At 41.8% G+C, this 18,223-nt stretch overlaps 1 protein-coding gene across 1 annotated transcript in view; it reads right to left on the bottom strand.

The window, feature by feature from the left end:
* Positions 1–641: 641 nt before the first annotated feature.
* Positions 642–18,223, bottom strand: part of TECRL (trans-2,3-enoyl-CoA reductase like) — a 29,853-nt gene continuing 12,271 nt past the window's right edge. The window contains exons 5-12 of the mRNA XM_033170913.1: positions 17,799–17,914; positions 15,745–15,850; positions 10,193–10,265; positions 8,487–8,530; positions 6,188–6,245; positions 4,710–4,795; positions 4,086–4,131; positions 642–1,033 (exon numbers count right to left, since the gene is read on the bottom strand). Of these exons, the coding sequence (XP_033026804.1) occupies positions 906–1,033; positions 4,086–4,131; positions 4,710–4,795; positions 6,188–6,245; positions 8,487–8,530; positions 10,193–10,265; positions 15,745–15,850; positions 17,799–17,914 (657 nt within the window). The 3' untranslated portion in view covers positions 642–905. The remainder of the gene's footprint in view (positions 1,034–4,085; positions 4,132–4,709; positions 4,796–6,187; positions 6,246–8,486; positions 8,531–10,192; positions 10,266–15,744; positions 15,851–17,798; positions 17,915–18,223) is intronic.

Below are 18,223 nucleotides of genomic sequence, written 5' to 3'. Positions count from 1 at the left end.
ACTGCACAAGCAAACTAAAACCTGATTTTGTGTGTGTCATACAAATCTGCCTGTGTTCTTGGTTTATTTCTAGATTCGTGACTATGGTTTTTTTGAATCAAACAAACAAACAAAAAACTAGACTCTGGTCTGCATGTGAGATTCTATCCACATAACACCGGTCTTGAAAGACCTACATTGGCTCCCAGTACATTTCCAAGCACAATTCAAAGTGTTGGTGCTGACCTTTAAAGCCCTAAATGACCTCGGTCCTGTATACCTGAAGGAGCGTCTCCACCCCCATTGTTCAACCCGGACACTGAGGTCCAGCACCAAGGGCCTTCTGGCGGTTCCCTCACTGCGAGAAGTGAAGCTACAGGGAACCAGGCAGAGGGTCTTCTCGGTAGTGGTACCCACCCTGTGGAACGCCCTCCCAGCAGATGTCAAAGAAATAAACAACTATTTGACGTTTAGAAGACATCTGAAGGCAGCCCTGTTTAGGGAAGTTTTTAATGTTTGATGTTTTATTGTGTTTTCAATATTCTGTTGGGAGCCACCCAGAGTGGCTGGGGAAACCCAGCCAGATGGGCAGAGTATAAATTATTATTATTATTATTATTATTATTCCAATGCAGCACCATGACACACAAAGAAGCCCACAGTGTCAGACCATTGGTACATTGCGTCCAGTGTTATATATTCCTGCTATTTTGTATGTGTAGCACGTGCTCTCTGTTAACTTAAAATAGCGCTTTGGATCCTGGGCCCGATATCTGCATTTCACTTAAAACAAAAAAACTTTAAAATGTAGGTGTGTCTGAAAGCAAGTCTACTGCATCCCATTCCACAACTAAACGAATCAAGTTTCTGTTTGCTTGTTGTTTTACTTTCCATCCTGGATCCTCGCAGGCCGTTTCTGCTTGCGTTTACAGTATAAATGGAACCATGGCTCTTCTCCTCCACTTGTACGTAGTACACTTCTTCAGGTAGAGTTGGTGCTTTTTTCGGGCCCATTGACCCATCTGGATAGCCATTAGTAACGCAAAAACTCCAACTGAAGAGGAAGGGAAGAAAAAGACTACTGATCTCCAGGTATCGACAGTGGCATGTCAGAAGGATCATTTCCTACCTACCCACATAATGAAGAAAACACAAAATACAGTGGTGCCTCGCAAGACGAAATTAATTCGTTCCGCAAGGCTTTTCGTCTTGCGGAAATTTCGTCTTGCGAGGCACCGTTTCCCATAGGAACGCATTAAAATTTAATTAATGCATTCTTATGGGGGGGAGTCCGGGGGCGCCGGTCGGAAGGGGCGTGTCCACCCAAGATGGCGGGCGCGATCGGCCGGCGCCCCTTCCGACCGGCACTGGAGCCGCGCTGCGCCGCGTTTTAAAGCTGCAGCGAGCAAACAGCAGCGCTGCTGTTCCCTCGCTGCAGCTTTAAAACACGGCGCGGCGCAGCTCCAGCCGGCTTACAGTGGTACCGCGCAAGACGAATTCATCTTGCGAAACACGGCCATAGACGAATTCGTCTCGCGAGTCAACTAAAAAATCGCAAAACCCTTTCATTTTGCGAGTTTTCCGTTGTGCGAGGCATTCGTCTTGCGGGGTACCCATATTTGTTTTAAGCATATGGCCAAGTCTTGCCCTTCCCTATCTGTGCAGGAATAGCTTCTGGGGGGGGGGTGTAATTTTTTTTTTTTTATTGAGTCCAGCAGCTGCAGCTTTTCTTTCTTCTTCCTCATGAGCGAGGCTTAGAGATGGGAGGAAGAGGTGGATCCTCTTAACAGTCTGGGGGCAGGGCTGGCCCCGTCCCAGGTCGGCAGAGCTACGGCTGGCAATGGCTTTTAGCCAGTCAGCAGCCTTACAAGCATTGGGGGTTTTAAAGTGCAGCAGCGCGACGTGGGGATTCTTCTTGCTTCGCACTGCCGAACACCCGCCTCTATGTACTCTATGGCTTTGCTTTGGACTTTGTTTGGTCGTCTGTTTTGCAGCAGGGGCCGAGTAGGAATTTTTTTTCCATTCTGGCAAATTGGCTGTGGCCATTTGGTTTTTGCCTACTCCTTAGCAATCGTCACAACTTTGTAAGGATTGGCGGTTAGGCATTGGCGGGGGAGGGGGAATTTGGGGAGGGGATTGGGGGGCCATTGCCTGCTCCTCCAATTCAAGGGTATTCCATTAAAGGAGTTTGGATGCCTGGGGTTCACTGTTGTCAAGTATCCCGTTTTCCCCGGGATTCTCCCTTATTTCAAGCAGTTTCCCGCTGCTCTCCCTTATTTTTTATTTCCCTTAAACTTCCCGTTTTTAATGGAAGCAGCTCCTCCCCTGCTGGCCAGGGACTGGGTGGGAAGACCTCGCCTACTTGGAGAGAAAAGCCTCAGCCCTCAAAGCAAGTGGGAGCTGTTTCCCGCGCTTACAGGGGGGTGTATTCCTCCCCCTGCATCAGCCCCTATCCGTTGCCGCCGAGCCCCTCAGCCGGCCAATAGGGTTAGCTGGTGGGCGGAGCCTGGCTGCCTTTGAGCAGCTGCTGCTTCCTGTCCTGTTTTGATGGGATCAGACAAGACGACGATGGGGCTCCATCGTGCGGAGCACATGGCTGCCCTCCTCTTTGCTCCGCTCCGAGCCCGAGCCTGCTTGGAGTTTACATTGCTGCTCCGCCCACTTTTGCTTCTGGCTCCCCCCACCACTGACATGTGACTGTCCCCGGGATAGGTGAGACTGCTGATGCCTTATTTTCAAATCCGAAACTTGACAGCTATGCTGGGGTTTTGTCCGAAACCCTGATAGGGTAGGGCCATACCAGGACCCGGGGACTCCGGGGAGTGAGTCCAGTCAATACACATTGATGGAGCTCCCTCTGCTGGTTGTTTACCCTCCCAGACTGCCTGCAGGGCGGACAGGAGCCTGAATACTTAATACCAATGCCGAAGCCAACACCAGTCACACTTCTGGGACTTTTTTCAATAAAGTTGTGGCCAAAACATGCCCAGCAACATTCAAATTTAATTCTGAGTCACTTTGTCTTTATTTCAATGGGGGAGGTGTTTTGGTGCTCAAAGCACAACTCATGCTGCAGGACAACTCATGCTCCCTTGTTCTGTTTGGGATTCAATTCAGATCATATCCTAGTTTGAGGGGAGTCCCTAACCACAACTTCCTGGTTGAGACTGTTGTGATATTATAACATGCCGAGCTGCGAACGCTGTAGCAGCAAGGTCACAAGACTTAAGGGTCATGTTTCACCCTGTGGGAGAACCACCGGTCCCACTAATCTTCTCACACATGTGATGTCATTGTAATTTACTGTTGTACTCCTTACTTTCTGTTTTGCATCGGAGATGCAAGACGCTTTAATAGACAGCTCTGAATAATGAGCTGGCTACGCAGAGACATTCTGCTCTTTATCTACAATAAAGTAGGTTTTAGCCTTACTGGCTGATGCACGTTGTTTTTCAAGCTGGGAAACAATTGCATATTACATTGTGCCCCTGGACTCCAGAAGCCAGAGGGCACGGAAGCTTCGTCCGCCTTGGGGGTCAGTCTCTCAGTCTGCCCCCACGGGAAGTTTTCATGACAGAGACATTATGGGAAATGCTGAACCTGGGCATGTGAAGGAACAGCTTGGGTGAAGAAGACATCTGAAGGCAGCCCTGTATAGGGATTTTTTTTTTTAAGTTTCATGTTTTATTCTGCTTTTGAATTATGGCGCTGGAGGAGACTTTTGAGAGTCCCATGGACTGCAAGAAGATCAAACCTATCTTCCTTCCAATGTCTCAAAGGTTAAACACAGACATGTTTTTTTAAGCATGGTACAAGTGAGGTGGACGAACACCAAGCCTGCAAACAAATGTGCTTAAATGCAGTGCACTTCCATCACACTTAATTGTATATTGATAATATACAGGTACCTTATATTTAAATTCATTATTGAAAAGATGATCAACCACAAACTTGTCTCAGTTAGGATATGTAATATTTATAATTTCTACTTCGATTGCAGAAGTTAATTCTAAGCCATGCTGATCATTTTTCTCATCTTGAATGTTTTGGGGGGTGGTGAACAAGCTTATTCAAAGATCCCAGCTGGAGACTATTTCTGCTCTTACCTGGAAGTGTTTGTGTCATCACTGTAAAGCTCACCCAAGAGCCAATCTGTTGCAAACGGGGGAGAAAAATCACAGTTCACTTAAAGATAAACAGCTCTCTGTCTTATACAAGGTCTTGCCAACCTTTGACATGCTGCTCCAGCAGTGCCAGTCCTTCTATTTTGAATACATAGGTAATTTCCCCAAGTTTAAAAAAAATGGTGAAAAAGTAAAGGACCCCTCCATCCGTGGAGGTGGACCACAGCCATCCTGGCTAGTGGCCATTGATAGCCCTCTCCTCCACAAATTTGTCTAATACTCATTTCAAGCCATCGAAGTTGGCGGCCATCCCTGCCCCCCTGGGGGAAGCGAGTTCCATAGTTTAGCTATATGCTGTGTGAAGAAGTGCTTTCCTTTATCTGTTCTGAATCTCCCAACAGATTCAGGACAAAGCTTATAAACCTTTTTCAAAGACAGCTCCTCTGGAAGCTGTGAGTGACCTGGATCAAAGGAGAACTCACTGTGAGATATCTGTAAGTGAATTAAAAGTTCTTACTTGCTTAGCTAGCTGGCACAGATGCAAGGCAAGATGGGGGAAACAAACAAACAAACAAACAACAACAACAACAACATTAATAATAGTACCTCATATGTATAGTTTGGGCAGGAAACAAACAGAAACAACCAGGTGAAAGGGTTGATTGATGGGCTTGGGAAAGAGCCTTTATTGCCTATAAGGAAAAGAAAAAAAAGACCAATATTTCATTATAACAGTTTGAGGAATGAGAAGTCAATTCCAACCTATGAATTTCTATCGTCTACTGACCACACTACGGATAGAAATCAGCTCCAAACACATTTTAACTGTCACAGCTTCTGAACCAAGGATTCCTGAGAACTAGCGTTGTGGAAAAGACTAACAAAAGGATTCTTCTCGCATTCACAATCTTAGTTACCAGGATTTCGGGGGGGGGGGAGGACTATTTTAAACAAGTTGCAAAGTGTTTTAAATCGTATGGTGTAGATGCAGAATGTACAATAGTGCGGCGGTATTCCCACCATAGGAAACTGGCAGCGGAATAATTCTAGCATACCTTATATCCTACTAAAGAGCAGCACATGGTATTGCTGCTGTGAGAATTTACAAACTCCGCAAAGTATCACAGTGATGATAATAATATAACAATATTAGTAAAACCCCTTTATCTATTAGCCAGTTTGTGGTGATTTGGTTTGGTTTATTGCTGTGAGAGCTTGACAAATCTGACACGGGAATTCTGGGTTTAGACATACTAAATCAGAGTAGACCCAATGAAATTAATACACTTTATTAACTTGGGTCTATTGATTTCAATGGGTCTGCTGCTTTGAGCTGAACTTGGTTGAATATAGGGATTGGGGGACCTGTCAAGTCTCTTACAGTTTCTTAGTTTCCCAATGTTAAATTCCATTCTCAATATTTTGCAGCAATTTGCAATTAAAAAAAGAATCAATCAACATTTTTGCATGAATTTCTCCGAATAAACACATTTTAATATGCTGTATTGACTGATGTACTTTTTTTTGCAAGCAATTTTCCCTAATATAATGATTTTTTTGTAAACACTGCGTGGTTAAAGAACTTCAAAACAAAACTCAGACAGGTGTGTTTCTGCTCACATACCATTTTGGAAAGCATGAATTTGACAGATTTTGCTTTAAATGAGTAGTGAATCACATTTCTCCTCCATTCCTATATATCTGTATTATAAATTATGTTTTCAAGTATCCTAAATTCTGGCTTGTCATCTTGCTGCCTATTCCCTTTCCTGGAAATTTAAGTTTCTACTGGGCCAAACGATGACTCTGGGTTAAAGGCCAATGTATTGAGACACGTGTATTTGGCGTGTTATGTAATCGTATACACATGTAGATAAGGACACATGACGAGTGTTCACAGACTTGCCCCCAAACGAATTACTGTGAAAAAAAAGAAATATTTAGGGGGCGCCAAATTTTGTCCTTTCTCAGGGTGCCAAATTACCAAAGTTCACCCCTGGATATGGTCACTTGAATTTCTACCCCAGACAGACAGAACGTTAGGAGGAATGTCATAGGTAAGCAATGAGAAACAAACCACAGACCTGATTGGTTTTGATGGACTAATGCCACATTGATAAAATGATTCCCAGCTTCACACAACTGAAAAAATTGCAAAAAATAAAAAGCATTAGATTTTCAGGCTTTAATTGTGGAATCATAAATTTAGCTTATTGTCCCCACAATCATGGGGAAGATGAAGGTGCTTTACGCAGCACTCCGAGATCCCTCGAGAAGAAAGGCAGTCTAGAAGAATGGCTAAATATAATATAAGATCAGCCAGGGAGAATCACATCAAACTTTCCAGTTACAGGTAGGCAGCTGTGTTGGTCTGCCATAGTTGAAACAAAATACAGTGGTACCCCGGGCTACGCACCCCCTGTGTTGCGGACGTTTGAGTTGCGAACGCCTGCAACCCAGAAGTGTTTCTGGAGGGCACGCGACCCGCACGCGAAACCCCGAATGCGCAGAAGCATTTTGCGCACTTCGCGCATGCGCAGAAGCACTCAAATCACGCTTCTTCTGGGGTTTTTTGTTTTCCCCCCATGCGTTTGTGATACACACACCACGTTACATACCGCGACCCAGAACGGATTGCGTACATAACCCGGGGTACCACTGTAAAATAAAAAACATCCTTCTAGTAGCACCTTAGAGACCAACTAAGTTTGTTATTGGTATGAGCTTTCGTGTGCATGCACACTTCTTCAGATACCACTTCAGATACACACTGAAGAAGTGTGCATGCACACGAAAGCTCATACCAATAACAAACTTAGTTGGTCTCTAAGGTGCTACTGGAAGGGATTTTTTTTTTTTGTATCAAATTTTCCATTCACACCCACTGGGAGTGATAGGGGGACCCTCACAGAGCTTTCACGATTTGAAAGAACATGGGCATCAAGAAAGGAAAATATATTGCTCACACCTGGCAGAGCCTTGGTAACATCAACAACAAGGTGACTTGCACAAATGTCCTCATCCATTTCTTGAATCGATGTTCCAATCCTTAGAGAATTTACTTTGAAGTATAACCCTTAGATATCAATGACATTTACTTTCAAGAATGTGTGACTACCCAGCCTACATACAAACCACCAGCCAATATCTGTTCCCTGCCAGATGCTTCACACACATAGACAATTTTTACGGTCCTAGGCAGGCAGCAGAGCCAAGAGATTTATGAAGTCTTGAATACACTGCTATCCATCACTAGTGGACTATATTTGGCTTTGATGGTCATACATTGTGCAGGCCTGATCCAGAGAGGAATCATGGAAGATATATTTTAATAGTGAAGGTACGAAGAGTTTTGTCATCTTTTTGCAGGCAGACTTTTTTGCCCAAGTTCACAATTGTCTGGAATGCAGATCTGGATGTATTCTTAATTAAGTATCACTTCCCTCAAAAGTTCTGACCTGGTTCACAATGCAAAAGGAGATTGTGGACATGCACACACAAAGGAGCATCAGGCTGCTTTTGCAAGTGCAAATATATATTCACCAAGGAAACTGCACAAAAATTGAAAGTGTCTCCCTTCTTAGTTCACCTATCTTGGGAGAGTTCCAGTTACAGGTAGGTAGCTGTGTTGGTCTGCCATAGTCAAAACAAAACAAAATAAAAAGAATTTCCTTCCAGTAGCACCTTAGAGACCAACTAAGTTTGTTTTTGGTATGAGCTTCCGTGTGCATGCACACTTCTTCAGATACACTGAAACAGAAGTCACCAGACCCTTAAATATAGTGAGGGAGTGGGGAGGGGTATTACTCAGAAGAGTGGTGGGAATGGGTGATTAGCTGATAGGTGTGGAAAACCTGTTAATGACTCTTAACAGCTGCAATTGGTCTTGCAGGGAAAGGCAAGGGGTGAGATGGCTAAAGATAGCTTTGTCATGTATAGAGATAAGAATCCAATGTCTTTGTTCAGACCAGGTTTCTCCATGGTTTTAAGTTTGGTGATTAGTTGCAATTCAGCCACTTCTCAAAGAGTCGTTAACAGGTTTTCCACACCTATCACCTAATCACCCATTCCCACCACCCTTCTGAGTAATACCCCTCCCCACTCCCTCACTATATTTAAGGATCTGGTGACTTCCGTTTCAGTGTATCTGAAGAAGTGTGCATGCACACGAAAGGTCATACCAAGAATAAACTTAGTTGGTCTCTAAGGTGCTACTGGAAGGAATTTTTTATTTTTTATTTTGTTTTATCTTGGGAGAATATATGCAAAAGTGTGTGAGTGAGTGTGTGTGTGTGTGTGTGAGAGAGAGAGAGAGAGAGAGAGAGAGAGAGTGTGTTCCACATTCAATTTTTTTACCCTCCCTCACTTCCTGCCCATACATACCAGAAACACAAGGGCAGAAATAGTAACTTGCTTGTTCCCAAATGCTAAAAAAAACAGAATGAAAACATAATTAGGACTCAGCTATACAGCTGCAATTAAAACATTTTAAGTGTGTTGTAAGGTGCATTATACAAATGTGGCACTAGATGGCGATGGTGATCTATGGCAAATTCAATAAATTTTGCAAAACTTTTTAAAAGCATTTTCACAACTTTTTTTTTATATGTTTATAGATTCCACCTTAGTCTTACATATAATGTGAAGTCTACTTAAGCCTTTTTTTGTTATATAGTGAATAGGCTTTGTTCTCCTTAGAAGCCTCATGTTTAGACATCTCTGGGTTTGTTTGTTTTATGTGTGCCTCTCCTTATGAAGCAATGCCTCGCAAACTCAAGCAGGAGGCAACTTCATTTTACATGTTGCCTAAATAGGAGACTTCTATTGCTACGTCTCCTTATAGAGAAGACTATTATACTGCCACGGGTTTCAAAAAGCAGATTGCATATTTCAGAAAAACTATTTTGGAGCAAAAGTATTAATTGGTTAGAAATCTGACAGTCACCCCAGAAATTAAATTAGACTCCAGATTGGATCGAGTCCCCCAGACCCTGAATCATAGTGATGGCATCCCTAAACATGCCAGGGCCTCGAAGGTCTTGGTGCCTTTGAACCCTCACCAAAACTGCCCTTCCACAATCACGCAACTTAAGAAATGGGGGGAGCTGAGTTCTCTTCATTTTTAGTTTCCACAGAAGCTGTGGTGAAACACTGTCCATAGCACATTTTAGGAGGGTCCACTCTGGATCTGATTGAGAATCTGATTAATTTTAAAACTAGTACAGCAGAGAGGGGGCTAGCTTAACCTCCCCCCCCCCCAGTGTATTTGTTTACTATAATATGTGAGGCATATGAACAGCCTCCTGCTTTTATAATAAAGTGGTCCAATCTGGATATCAATGCAATGTCTCTCCATTAATGTCATGGTCTGCATGGTTCCTTCATGTTTTCCTCCAAGGGACAGAAAGCGCTGTCAGCATCTTAAGAAAATATATTGATTTCCATGTATGAGGTCTCCTAGTTCACAACTAATTTTACCCTTGGGGGTTTGTTGGGATGAGGGAAAGTTACGACCCAACTACAATATGGTCTGAAATCATCCTCTGTCAATGCTCTAGAGCGGGGGTCAGCAAGCTTTTTCAGCAGGGGGCCGGTCCACTGTCCCTCAGACCTTGTGTAGGGCCGGACTATATTTTTTGGGGAGGAAATGAACCAATTCCTATGCCCCACAAATAACCCAGAGATGCATTTGAAATAAAAGCACACATTCTACCCATGTAAAAACAAGGTGATTCCCGGACCGTCCGCAGGCTGGATTGAGAAGGCGATTGGGCCACATGCAGTTCCCAGGCCTTAGTTTGCCTACCCACGCTCTAGAGTGGGAAATTGAAGCCACTCAGATTCTCTCCTCAGCATGGGGACACTATTTTTTACTGACCATTCACTGGGTTGGAGTCTAAAGCTAGACCTCTGCATTCCTTCCATCCGTTCCTGTCTAATCTTGCTAGAAATTGCCATCCTGTTTTGGTGTGGAATTCTGAAATCCTGACTTTAAAAAAAGAAAAACAGCCCCTGATCAAATTTTATAGGCCAATTCTTGTAGCACGAGGCACGTTTCTAGTGCAACACGTGCCCTTTGCATTACTTACATGGAGGAGTGTACTGCGGGTGATTGATGTAGTAAGCAAGCCAAGACGTGAACCCCCAGTAAAAAGTGCAACCCTGTAATGAGAACAGAGATATAATGAAAGGATATACCAAAATGAACTACCGCCTCCACAGTAGTTGGCACAATGGGGACAACAGATCCCTACCAGATACACACATCTGTTTATTGGATGCTGATGCCCTGGTAACTCCCTGCTTATTTAACTTATATGCAGAATTCATCATTCGAAAGGCTGGACTGGATGAATCTCAAGACGGAATTAAGATTGCCAGAAGAAATATCAACAACCTCAGATATGCTGATGACACAACCTTGATGGCAGAAAGTGAGGAGGAATTATAGAACCTTTTAATGAGGGTGAAAGAGGAGAGCGCAAAATATGGTCTGAAGCTCAACATCAAAAAAACTAAGATCATGGCCACTGGTCCCATCACCTCCTGGCAAATAGAAGGGGAAGAAATGGAGGCAGTGAGAGATTTTACTTTCTTGGGCTCCATGATCACTGCAGATGGTGACAGCAGTCACGAAATTAGAAGACGCCTGCTTCTTGGGAGAAAAGCAATGAAAAACCTAGAGAGCATCTTAAAAAGCAAAGAATCACTTTGCCGACAAAGGTCCGTATAGTTAAAGCTATGGTTTTCCCAGTAGTAATGTACGGAAGCGAGAGCTGGACCATCAAGAAGGCTGATCGTCGAAGAATTGATGCTTTTGAATTATGGTGCTGAAGGAGACTCTTGAGAGTCCCATGGACTGCAAGAAGATCAAACCTATCCATTCTCAAGGAAATCAGCCCTGAGTGCTCACTAGAAGGACAGATCCTGAAGATGAGGCTCCAGTACTTTGGCCACCTCATGAGAAGAGAAGACTCCCTGGAAAAGACCCTGATGTTGGGAAAGAAGGAGGGCACAAGGAGAAGGGGACGACAGAGGATGAGATGGTTGGACAGTGTTCTCGAAGCTACTAACATGAGTTTGGCCAAACTGCGGGAGGAAGTGAAGGATAGGCGTGCGTGGCGTGCTCTGGTCCATGGGTTCATGAAGAGTCGGACACGACTGAATGACTGAACAACAACAACAACAACACTAGAGAAATTAGACTGGATCTCTCCTTGCTGTCATGGAAGTTGAAGACTTTCTTGTTCCACCAGGATTTTGGGAACTGTCTGCTTTTAATGAAGGGGCTGTCACCATGCTGTATTTATTGTAATTATTTGTATAGTCTTAATGTATATTTTATGTGCATATATACAGTTTTAATTGGATCATGTTTATTTATTTTTTAAATCATTGGTTCCCTCCCCCCCCACCTAAGTTTTCAGCTGTTCTTGTTTTAATCTTTAAACTGCCTTGAGTCCCTGTCAGGGGAAAAGGTGGGGTATAAATAACATAATAACAACAATAATAATATACTGTTTGTTTTAATTATCTTTTCAATGTTTTTTACAAACCTGTTTTTAACTGTCATATTGATAATTTTAATGTTGTTGTTTTGTAAACCACTCAGGAGTTTCATTATAATCTGGTAGTATTTAAATTTTGCCAAGTAAATAAAATATTCAACAGGGGGGCCAGAATTGTCATAACTGTTCTCATTTTCAAGCAAATGCACTTTTAAAAGTTTGCCTAGCAACAGCAGAGGCTGGGAAACAGTCCCCACTGTGATGTCATAATGTTTTAAGCCAACTCAGTCTCTGCTGATCAACAGCCAGCTATTCAGTTGGATGTACAATCTCTTTGATAACGCTGCTGTCACCTGTTGTGCCACAAAACCCCGCCGGGCTCTTAAAGTGAACAGGATGAAACCTTCTACGGATGAGAGGACAACGAAGACTCTGTTTCTCCTTCCAATTTTACTGAGCTGGGCTTTCACTGTGTCTCTCCTGATCAAGTCACCTATCACTTTTCTGCAAGCCATAAAAATCTTGCTGTGACAGCTGGCACAGCAGACCTTCTGAGGATGAGAAGCTTGCAGTCCTTGTTTTGGTGGGAAATGAAGGCAGCATCTTTCTCTATCTCCCAAGCTGCCTCAAAAGGGGATGAAGTGGTGGAGAGCAGAAGGCAAAGCACAGCGTCCAAGGAGAGGGGTCCCTAGATCTGAGTGAAAGGAGAGGCCTTGGAAAGTACCGTATTTTTCGCTCCATAAGACACACTTTTTTCCTCCTAAAAAGTAAGGGGAAATATCTGAGCGTCTTATGGAGCGAATGGTGGTCCCTGGAGCTAAATTGCCCAGGGGCCAAAAGCAGATTGTGCTTTTTATTTTACAAAGAGAAAAGGGGGTGTTGAAAGCTGATCAGCAAGAGATCGGGAGAGAGATAAGAGTCCCGGCTCCCTTTCAGCCCCGCCCTCCTTTGTTGAAAGTGCTGCAGAGGGAGGTTGTTTGTTTTCCCAGGACATGTGACTGTCTGATTAGGTTATCTGTCTGGAAACAGTAGAAACTGCTCCCTTTCCTTAAGATTTTTCAGAAATGTGAGTTGAACCCCATAAAAATGGGGCTTTTCCTCTTTGCTTTTCCCCCTTTGCAAAAAAAAAAACAACTGCCAAACCTTTAGCTGATCCTCAAAAAAAAAACCAGGGCTTTTCCCTTTGCAAAAAAAGCTGCAAAACATTTAGCTGATCGTCAAAAAAACAGGGCTTTTCCCTTTGCAAAAAAAAGCTGCAAAACTTTTAGCTGATCCTAAAAAAACAGGGCTTTTAGAGGAGGAAAACCAGAAAAATATTTTTTCCTTGTTTCCTCCTCTAAAAATGAGGTGCGCCCTATGGTCCAGTGCGTCCTATGGAGCGAAAAATACAGTACGTAGTCTAGAGTGCATCCTATGTTGTAGGAGGAAATTCCCTAGGCTGAGAGGCAAGGATATGGGGGGAGGACCTGAAGGCATCTATGTATTTTGGGGAGCGTATGGATTGAAGCTCCTTTCAACCCTAATGGGAGAAAGCATCCTCTCGGGCGGCACTTCAGCTGGGACCCAAGAAGGTACCAGACAAGCTTCAAGCACTGCATCAATTTAGCTAGTGGAATATTTTTAAGGATAACTATACAAGAGCCTGGAGAGAAATAAAGAAAAAATTAGAGGTGTGGGGAAGGATGAACTTATCATTATTGGGAAGGATAAAATGAATGTATTGCCAAAAATGTTGTTTTTATTCCAATCAATGCCCTTGATCAACAATGCAGGTCACTTCAGAGAATGGCAAAAAGATATTACCAGATTTATCTGGCAGGGGAAGAATCCAAGAATAAAATATAAATTGCTGATAGACTCTAAAGACAGAGGCGTATTCTCCCTACCAGATTTAATATTATATTATGAGGCATCCTGTCTATGCTGGCTAAGAGAATGGATATTATTTTTAAAAATACTGATGTTTTAGACCGTGAAGGTCATCATAATAGATGTGGTTGGCATGCATATTTGTGGTATGAGAAAGTTAAAGTACATAGAGCTTTTTTAAAATCATGTAGTAAGAAAACCAGTTTATGAAATATGGGGGAAATATAAAAATCTATTAGAACAACAACAAAAAAACACTATGGTGGCTCTCCCCACTGGAAGTGGTATCTTTTTTATAAAAAAAAAACCTGAATATGAGAAATGACTGGGGAACGTATAAAGAACTGTTAATGGAAGTAGAACACCAACTGAAATTGAAGAGGTTTGAGGATATAAGAGAGTTATTAACTGACTAGTTACAATACCATCAATTAAATGATATATTTAAGATGGAGAAAAAGATTTTTTTTAATGAAACCTCTAAATTTGAAAAAGAGCATTAGAGAACAAAACAAAATTGCTTTCAAAATGTACAAATTAATATTAGAATGGCATACAAGAGAGGAACTGGTTAAATCAGTAAGGATACACTGAGCGAGAGATTTTGGGTATAATATACAACTTACAGCATGGGAGAAGCTATGGGATTGTGATTTGAAATTTACAGCATGCTATATGTTGAAAGAAATTTATATGCAAATATTGTATCCTTGGTATTTAACTTCTAGTAAATTAGCAACAATGTACAAAACAGGGTCAAATACATGCTGGAAACGTAATGAAAAAGAAGGCACCTTTTATCATATGTGGTGGACATGTAAGGTAGTAAAGAATTTTGGGAAATGATATACAATGAACTGAAAGAAAAATGTTTAAAATAACATTTTCTTTAAATAAAAACAAAAAATCCCAAAGCTTTTCTTTTAGGAATTCTAGGTGCTGAAATCCCAAGGAAGCAGAAAAGACTATTTATGTATGTGACCACAGCTGCTTGGATATTATTGGCCCAGAGATGGAAAGAAGATAAAGTCCCTACCAGAGAAGAATGGCAGATTGAGTTGATGGATTATGCTGAAATGGCAAAAATAACCAAAAGAATCAGAAACCTGGAAGTTCAACATTTTAATAAGGAATGGGGGAAAGACATAATTTACCTTAAAACCATAATTTACCTTAAAACAACTAAAATCATTGGTAGGATTGGCATAACAACTTGTAGTTTAATGTTGAATTTTGGATATAATGGAGATGTAAAAGATGCAGGAGGAAAGGGTTAATATAAAGACCCACAAAGGGGAGGAGGGAAGTTCAGGAGATTCTTTGGAATCATGTTTTTATGTTGGTTGTTGGATAATTGATTGTAAAATTTTAAAACCTGAAAAACTGTGTGTGTGTGTGTGTGTGTGTGTGTGAAAGTCCATTTATATAAGCAATTGTTTTCATTAGCTACTGGAATTTAACATATGAGATAGACTCATGACATGCAAAGCGAGATATGTCAAGCCTTTGTTTGTTATAATTGTGATGGTTATGGCATACAGCTGATGAAAACCCCAAAGTTGAAATTGTTAATTTGGGGTTCTCATCAGCTGTACTTCATAATCATCACAATTATAACAAATAAAGGCTTGACATATCTCGCTTTGCGTGTCATGAGTCTATCTCATATATTACTTTCACCTTTTAAGTTGAATTACTGAAAGAAATGAACCTTTCCACGATATTCTAATTTTTCAAGTTTCACCTGTATTTAAAATAACCATTTATCCTCTCAGTTTCCTTGCACCCCTGCTTTACTCAAACTTTTGCTGTTGTTTTAGACAGCCACTTCCCTCCGTTTTTGTAGTCCCCCTTCTCATTGTACTCTAGCTTTCCCCTCTTCCATTCCTCAGTTGCTTCATCTGAGAGAGATAATGCAGAACCCTCAAATATTCCATTCTTTATGTAAACACCTGCTATTTTTAAAGCCACCATTTCCACCCACAGTTTTTTCCCCGACCCCTGAACACCTCTCATCTTTGAGCTGCAAAACGTGTGTTCTCAACACATGACTTAGCTTCTGAACTGAGGAATATTTAAACACCAAATCAGTTGTGATGACCTGATTAGAGTAGGAACGTGAAGACCTAGGTTCACACATTCACTTATTCATTCATTCATTCATTCATTTGTCTGCAATATTTATAGGCTGCCCTGCAACCAAGTTCTCAGAGTGGCTTTTCTCATTCAGTTCTACGGTACAATATGTTACAGATGAAAATCACCTTGATCATATTTTTCAGGGGAGTGTGCCCTTCCGAAATCTTATGCACAAAGAGTGTCTCCAGTAGATGTCTGGTATAGTGTAAACAATGACAGAAGCAGGCCAGGCTGCAGAAATTAGAAAGAGAATGAATGAAAAGTTTAAAACAACCACCACCACCACCAAAAAATTCATTGCAATGTTTGATGTAGCCAACTTTAAATCTCACCTACTACCCTAAACTGGTTAAGAGGATTGCTTCTCCCACTAACTCAATAGGTTATCTTCAGGAAGCCACCCACAATCTGCAATGTATAGGTCAGGCACGTCCAACTCCCAAGAGACAGTGATCTACTCAATGTATTAAAATGCTGTCAGTGATCTACCCATTGTCATTACCAGCCATTGTTGTTGAGCTTTTTTTAAGGGGAGGCAAAACAGTTGTGGACTTTTGCAAACGGTCCCGCGATCGACCATGATCTACCACTGATGCCCCGCGATCAACCAGTAGATTGCGATTGACCTGTTGGACATGCCTGGTATAGGTTATAATAATAATAATAATAAATCTTTATTACGGTCATAGACCAGCAAAAGAGAAAATAAAACGATAGTACATAGTATAAATATTTCTTAAATATCGTCTTTTAACAATACTATTTCAAATCCCGTGCTATATTAAAATCAAGCTAAAATTTAATGGGAGATAATTCCATTTAAGTATTATCTGCTATGGCTTGGTGGACGGCTTTATCGCTGTTGTCAGTTGATGTCATGACGCGTCTCAGTCTTGCCGCTTGATAGCAAAATTTAGCTACAGTCATAGTTCGCTCTGGGTTGGTGTCCTCAATTAAATATCTAGTCAGCATTTCAATTGAATGGCCTGGTAGATTTTTTAACAGGGGTTCGATTAACTCCTTCCTCAAATCTCGATACAGAGTGCAGTGTAGGAGAACGTGGCTAATAGATTCGATTTCCTTGAGATCGCAAGGGCATAGCCTCTGTTCTATTGGGATTCGAAGATATCTACCAGTTAGTAACGCCGAGGGTAATGCATTAAAACGAGCCCTAGTAAAGGCCCATCGGTGTCTCGGGTTTTCTAACGTCTTTAGATAGATAGCTGGGTGGTTTGGGCGGTGCTCTTACAGTTGTCTGTACGTTGAGGGAAGACGAGTTAAGGTGTTTTGGTGGTCGATATCTGCGATTCTTTCCTTAATAAGCTTTTTCGCCCTTTCGCTTCCCATAGATAGAGTAGTCGCCACCGGCAGTCCATACGAGGCTAATTTCTTTTGAATAGTCTGCTCCCAAGTGGATTGAAAACTATCAGTATTGATTAAGGGGAGAAGACCATTTGGGGACGTTTTCACTCTTATCCAATACTGTAGAGCTGATTGCCATACTTTAGTTTCTACCATGGAATATATATATATATATATATATATATATATATATATATATATATATATATATATATATTCTTGCTTTATGGCTGCTTTAATTATTACTTTTTAGCTTGGTGTTTGTTAGTAATTATATGCCTATGTTTAAGGGGGGCATCCTAAAAAGCCTGCATAAGCTAATGGGTTCAGGTTTTTTCCTTTACAAATATTACCCAGCATAAAATTCATAAATAAATACGGATTTGAAGGGTGCGTGTGTTTGTGAATGACATGGCTAACTCATCCATGAATCCAGTGCTTTTTTTCCTTTTTTAAAAAAATGTTTAGGGGTACTCTCATTCCGTCTTAGGCTCAGGAAACACCGTGACAGGAAATGAGGGGGTAGCAACGGAACTGACGAATCGCCGTGCTCTTCAACACAACTGATGGTTCACCGTGCTAGAGAAGAAATAAAATTTTGATTATTATTATTTTTAGTTTCTTCTCTGGTTATATTCACAAAATGTTTAGGGGTATGCGTAGCCCCAGGAAAAAAACAACAACACTGGATGAACCAGATTGAGGCAACCATGGTAGACCACCTCCACTAAACTTAATTAACTCACATTTTTGTCTGTTTTTGCTCTAAGAGGGCATCATCACATATCATCCTTGAGCACAGACCATTCTTACTCACTGAACTACAGGATGGCGTAGACTTCTTGCACTCTCCTTTGCATCATAAATACTTGAGAGGCGAAGGTAAAAGAGCAGATAGATTAGAAGAGGCCCAGTATATTCGGTTAGGAAAACCTGGAAGAAGAAGAAAGAAAAAGGGGTAACTGAAGCTAATGGGATCATAGAGTGATGGTTCCCTGTGCAGCCTTAATATCATCTGGCAAATCCCAAATGGATAGGGTATAAATAATAACATTATTATTATTATGGAATGGGACAGCTTCAATAGGACCCTGGGTGTTGCTGGGGTAAATTAAATGTTGCAATGTTGTGATGGACAGCCCAGCGTCCTTTATATTGCTCTGCACGCAGGGTGATCCTTCTCTTGGCTGCGTGCTTCGGATCACCCACCCTCCCTCCCTTTATTTAGGCCTCTGCATTGAC

The sequence above is a fragment of the Lacerta agilis genome, chromosome 14 (assembly GCF_009819535.1).
Source record: "Lacerta agilis isolate rLacAgi1 chromosome 14, rLacAgi1.pri, whole genome shotgun sequence".
In the NCBI taxonomy this organism is placed as follows: domain Eukaryota; kingdom Metazoa; phylum Chordata; class Lepidosauria; order Squamata; family Lacertidae; genus Lacerta; species Lacerta agilis.
The sequence above is the reverse complement of the archived record's forward strand: the minus strand, read 5'-3'. Positions and strand labels throughout refer to the sequence as shown.